At 54.5% G+C, this 5,687-nt stretch overlaps 1 protein-coding gene across 1 annotated transcript; it reads right to left on the bottom strand.

The window, feature by feature from the left end:
• Positions 1-312: 312 nt before the first annotated feature.
• TUBG1 (tubulin gamma 1) lies at positions 313-5,535 on the bottom strand. Its single transcript, XM_025861739.2, has 11 exons — positions 5,323-5,535; positions 4,888-5,000; positions 4,536-4,703; positions 3,511-3,579; positions 3,163-3,242; positions 2,594-2,720; positions 1,971-2,057; positions 1,706-1,855; positions 1,160-1,312; positions 901-1,062; positions 313-712 (listed from the first exon to the last, which is right to left on the bottom strand). Exons 1-11 carry the CDS (start codon positions 5,369-5,371, stop codon positions 515-517), a joined length of 1,356 nt encoding a protein of 451 aa, XP_025717524.1. The 5' UTR covers positions 5,372-5,535; the 3' UTR covers positions 313-514.
• Between the last annotated feature and the right edge of the window lie 152 nt (positions 5,536-5,687).

The following is a 5,687-nucleotide window of genomic DNA, read 5'->3' as shown; positions in this document are numbered from 1 at the left end:
AGGACACTCTGATGTGGGAACATGAAACTGGTGGCATGATCACCTGATCCAGGGAAGGGTGTGGGGGTGGAACCTGGGACCCAGAATGTCAGGAGAGAGTAAGGTAATATCTGTTGGCCTTTTTACCCTGGAAAGAAATGTCTCACATGAGTGGACCCCACCTACGTTCTCCAAAATGAGGGAGGAGAAGCTAAGGGAGGCATTTGCTCAGAGCTGAAGAGGCTGGAAGTCGGGAAGGACCCTTTCACTGTGATGGAGAAAGAACAAGCATCCCCCTTCCCCAAATCTACAAGCCTTTAAGAGACCAGTGACTTATTATGTCCAGTGCTTTATTAAACATAAACAGTCTCATAAGAGGAGACATAAACATGTCCCCAGGCCAATAGAGAGTACGTGTGTGTGTATTTATGAGGAAGAGATATGTGAGGTCCCTGATAGGTTCTCTGAGGGGCTGGTCAGTCAGGCAGGGCCTGGGCCAACCAGTAAGGCAGATGAGGTCCCCGTCCTGGGGCCCTCACTGCTCCTGGGCGCCCCAGGAGATGTAGTCTGGCCGCGTGGCTGCGTGGTACTCATCGATGAGCTGTTGCACAACCTCCCTGGACGTGTCCAGCTCATCGAAGTTCTCCTTGAAGATGTCCTCCTTGCGGAACTGCTCCAGGAAGGCCTCCCGCTTCCGCAGCTTGTCATACTGGCGACAGGTCCGCTCGAAGAGCTTGGTGTGTGCAGAAAGCAGGGGTCACAAAGAACTCAGAGTAGCAGTATGGCCCAGAGGGCTGGGGAACCAATGCGGGGCAATCCCCACATTAAGAGAGCCAGAAGCAGGGGCAGCAGAAATGTGGAGAGGTGAGGCCCAACCAGGGAAGTGATTATAGGAAGACAGGTGTAAACAGTGAGCCTCACCGAGGAGATGCTAGTGTGGTTGGCCATCATGAGCCCGCTGACCCGGTGGGCCGAAGGCAGGTAGGGAGACTTCCTTGACAGGGCCACCTGGATGCTGGCAGGGCCCCAGGGGATGAAGTTGGCCAGCTTCCGTTCCCGGATCCTCTGCAGACTCTTGTGGACCTGGGGGGAGGGGGTGCACACAACACACAACAGTGGTGGTGGTAGCCTCTCCTCTACCCCGTGGGTTCCAGGGGTGGCACGAAGGGGCCTCACCTACCTGGGTGGGGTCCACCTCCCCCTGGATGATGTTGAGGATGGCGATGTAGCAGTGGTTGGTCTGGCGATCCCGGCCTGTGGACACCATCACGTTCTTGGGCTGCAGCAGCCGCCTCATGACATCCAGGACCGTGGTCTTCCTCACGCTGGCCACCTGAGGGGACAGTGGGCCCCAGGGCCCGGGCCGGCACTCAGGGCACAGTCCAATGCCTGAGCCCCATCAGACTCGGGCTAGTGCGGTCTCTTGGGGAAGTATCTCGAGACGCAGGTCTACACTGAGCCTCTCTGCTGTGGGACCAGGAACCTTAGCCCTCCTCCGCTCAGCAAGGGCATGCCCCTGTGCGGGAGCGTCAGCGAACCCCCCCGCCCCCAGAGCCCGGGCCCTGCGGGGAGCCAGGGGCAGAGGGGAGAGGAGAGCAGGTCAGCGTGGGGTCGGACAGTCTGCACCAGTCCCCGAGAACAGAGCCTCTGGGGGCCTCAAAGGGCAGCTCCTGGGGCAGCAGGGGGAGAGAAAGGCGAGGGGAGGGCCTGCCGGGGCTGCTCCTACCGACTGGTCCGTGGTGAGCGGGGTGTAGCCCGTCATGAGGAAGTGGAGTCGAGGAGTGGGAATGAGCGAGGCGATGAGGCCTATGAGGTCGTTGTTCATGTAGCCGGGGTAGCGCAGGGTGGTGGTGCTGGCTGACATGATGGTGGACACCTGGGGACAGCAGCGCGTGTCATGGGCCTCGGTCCCGGGGAGAGGGCTCCCTTCCCGAGACGACACTCCAGTAAGGAGGGGTTCCAGCCCAGAGAGTCCAGGAGTGGGGGCTCACCAGCTGGTTGATCTGGGAGAAAGACGGGTTCTGGATGTGCAGGCGGTCGGTGGCGATCCGGTTCAGGGCTGTGTTGTCCAGCACCACCTGGGGGGGGGGGGGACAGAAAGAACAGGAGCTCTGCCTGACTCTGGGCTCTGAAACTTAATTTCCTTGGTGTTTCATGGCCAAAAAGACCCATCCAAAAGGCAGTGGCATAGGACTGAGGCACAGAAGGGCTCAAAATGGACTTTTTTTTTTTTTAATTTTCCCATACATTTCTGGTTCTTTCTTCCTTCCTTCCTTCCTTTCCTTCCCTTCCTTCCTTTCCTTCCCTTCCTTCCTTCCTCCCTCCCTCCCTTTCTTTTTTTTTTTTTAAGATTTTATTTATTTGACAGAGAGAGACACAGCCAGAGAGGAATCACAAGCAGGGGGAGCGGGAGAGGGAGAAGCAGGCTCCTGGCTGAGCAGGGAGCCTGATGCGGGGCTCGATCCCAGGACCCTGGGACCATGACCTGAGCCAAAGGCAGACGCTTAATGACTGAGCCACCCAGGTGCCCTCAAAATGGACTTTTTAAGTATAGGAAAATGATGAAAGAAGACCGGAGGTGCTCGAGTGGAGAACGGCAGAATCCAGGACGCACCACACAGTCTGCGTTCTGGGTCAGCCTCTTGAGCGTGAGCAGGGAGTTGTAGGGCTGGACCACCACATCGCTCATCTCGTCCTGGTTGGGAAACACTGAGTACGTCTGCACCAGCTTCTTGGGGTACCTGATGGGGTTGAGAGAAGAGGGTCAGGGTAAGAGACTGGAGGCTTGGTAAACACAGGACTCACGATAGTCAGAAAGCAACTGAATCTAGAAGGGGAAATTGGGGTGGGACACAGAAACAGTAGAGAAGGGAGACTTGACTTTTGGAAGTCTGAAAGCCCAAAGGAAGAATGGCAGAGACACATCTTAGGACCTAGGGTTCTAACTCTAAACCAGCCATATTCTCTGAACCTTCATCTCTTCATCTAGGACCTAGATTCTAGGCACTGGATCCAACTCTCCAGACTGTGATCAGGTTCTTGGTTATTGCATCTTCCCTTTCCTAACTATAGGAGCGAACAGAAGGGCTCTTTCACTGCTCCAGCAAATAGGAAGGCGTATCTGGAAGGCCTCCCAGTTCCTTGGGAAACCAAGTTTTCCAGCCTCATGAAACACAGACTTACCTGTCATTCAGCCGTTCTAAGAGGTAGGAACCCAGGCCAGAGCCTGTCCCCCCAGCAATGGAGTGACACAGCACAAAGCCCTGCATGGGGAAGGGGCAGTCAGTGTCTAGGTATTGCATTGCAAACTGGACCCATCCTACAACTTCTTGGACTATTTTCCCAAGCCCTCTCCTCCACTTCCCTCCCCCACACATACAGCTTAGGAGAGTCTGCCTTGTGTCCAGCAAAGCCCAGTGGCTTGTCCAGTGCAAAGGGCACATGGGTAGGTCTTATACCTAACAGGTGGCTTCTAAAGGGTGTTGTCTAGTCTCCTATGACAGCTCCCACCAGCATTCCCAAGACACTCACCTCTAGACTGTCACTGCCATCTGCCTCCCGGTCTATGATGTCAAAAATGTCCTCATGGATCTTCTCTCCCTGTACAGACATGGGGAATGTCAGAGTGGGAGAGGACCATGGCACAAGGACTCTGGATTTCACAATAGCCACCCTGGATTCTCCGTATAGAACATAAAAGTCCTTTTTTGGAGCACAGTGGCCCTACTTTCTATTTGCACTGAGAGGCAGTAAAACACAGTGGGTATGAGCAGACTACAGTCACACTCCCTGGGGTCAGGTATTAGCTCTCATTTTATTTAACCAGGTGACCTGGGCAGATTACTGTTTCCTCATCTGTATAATGAAGGTAATAATACAACTCCTCATCCCTTATTTAAAATTCTTGGGGCCAGGTATGTTTTGGAATTCAAATATTTCCCGTTCTAGTAAGGTACTATGGTACATATGATGTATGTTAAGTAAAATGCCTGTATACTAATCAATTATATTATTATTTCTGCAATGAAACATATGAGTAATGACAAGTTGGATAAAAACTAAAATAGCCTGTCTCCACTGAGATTTGTGTGTTTTTTTTTTAAAGATTTTATTTTTAAATAATCTCTACACCCAACATGGGGCTCGAACTCACAACCCCCAAGATCAAGAGTCATATGCTCTACTGAATGAGCCAGCCAGGCACCCAAGATTTGGTTTTGCTACTAAATAAGTTATAAACCATCTTTTGGTTTCAGAGCTTTTTGGAATCTGAAAAAGCAGTTAAGAGACCATGAACCTATAATATCTACCTCTACGGTTGTTAGGTTTAAATAAGTTATATGTAAACCACTTAGTACAGCCTGGCACACAACACTAGCAAGTGCAGTCTTAACCATATTACCTAGTTGACTTAGAAAAAAGAGCTCTCCTCAGCCATCTCTCTCTCTCTACTACCTATACATCCTTGATCTGGTTTCTTCTCTCTCTGGCAAGTCCTACAGCCTGTCCTCACAAAGGAAGGGAGTTGTGAGTCCTGCCAGGAAACAGCAAATGACCTGCGAGAATCCACTGGCCCAGTTGTTGCCAGCCCCTCCGCCATGCTCCGACAGGTAGATGTTCTCTGGGTTGTAGAGTTTAGCATAGGGGGAGTTGAGGATGGAGTGGATCACTCGGGGCTCCAGGTCCAGCAGCACCGCCCTGGGGATGTAGTGCTCATCGTCTGCCTGTCAAGGGGCACCCAGCAAGGGGGCCGGATCAGCTAAGGCCCAGTCCTCCATCCTCCCAGCTCTGGCTCCTGTCTGCCCGCCCCTCCTCAAGCCAGCCGCCCTGGCTCTTCTGCCCAGCGGGTTTCCCGGTACCAGGCCTCTGCCCTTCCCTCAGACCCCCTGGCCAAGTCGCTGGGGGCACCTGGTAGAAAAAGACGTCCTTGCGGTCAGTGCCCTCGGTGGCGAACTCCTCCACGATGCCCTCGGGGCTGATACCATGCTCGGCGCACAGCTGTTTCCAGAACTCGAACCCAACTGGGGGAAGGGGGCGGACGGGGGAGAAAGAGGGTATCTGGGTCTGGGCAGATGCCAACTAGGAGCTAAGGGGCTGAGTGCCTGGGTCCGAAGATAGGAAGTCAAGCCTAGGGAGTCTCCCATGTAGGAGGAAAGGGCTGTATGCCAGCGACCGGGAGGGCAAGGCCCCTCAGGGTTGGGCAACTAGACACTGGGTCAGGCATGTCCCGCCTTTGGAAAACTACGATTCTGGGCAGGGCAGATGGAGTCCAAGATCACACAGCGAGATCCCATGGAATCTAAGGAACCTGACTAGTGGAGGGGCCGGAGGAGGTTCGCTCACTCTGATTGCCGCACTGGCCCAACTGTAGCGTGATGATTTCCCTCGGCATCGCTCCTCACGCACCAGCGTTGCAGCCGCTCCCGCCAGCCAAGCCGCCGCTCGCGAGGCGCTAGCCGCACTACGCAGGCGCCAAACACCCTGCTCCTCCCACGAACTTTCTCCGCTCCAATGAGACCTGAGTTCTGGCGTTGGCCGGTCCTTATTCACATTTGGCTTCGATCAAGGAGACTGCGCGTGCGCAGCTCCGGGTAGGGAACCTGCGCCTGGGCGCGGAGACGTACTTTGACGTAGCGTTCTTTCCTCTCGGTGGACGGGAGCTAGAGCCTGCGCGCAGGCGCACTGTGGAGGGACGCGGCCTCCCCCGC

Source organism: Callorhinus ursinus, unplaced genomic scaffold (assembly GCF_003265705.2).
Source record: "Callorhinus ursinus isolate GAN/ISIS: 27379988/994484 unplaced genomic scaffold, GSC_fseal_2.0 scaffold108, whole genome shotgun sequence".
Lineage (NCBI taxonomy): Eukaryota > Metazoa > Chordata > Mammalia > Carnivora > Otariidae > Callorhinus > Callorhinus ursinus.
This window is presented reverse-complemented; position numbering and strand designations above follow the sequence as displayed.

What these genes read in the sequence shown, in the direction of transcription:
- TUBG1 (XM_025861739.2), bottom strand. Translation starts at nt 5,371, where the DNA reads ATGCCGAGGGAAATCATCACGCTACAGTTGGGCCAGTGCGGCAATCAG. An exon ending in GGGCCAGTGGATTCTCGCAG is followed by an intron (nt 3,580 to 4,535) that starts GTCATTTGCTGT and finishes ATGTCTGTACAG; the next exon opens with GGAGAGAAGATCCATGAGGA. An exon ending in ATGGCAGTGACAGTCTAGAG is followed by an intron (nt 3,243 to 3,510) that starts GTGAGTGTCTTG and finishes TTCCCCATGCAG; the next exon opens with GGCTTTGTGCTGTGTCACTC.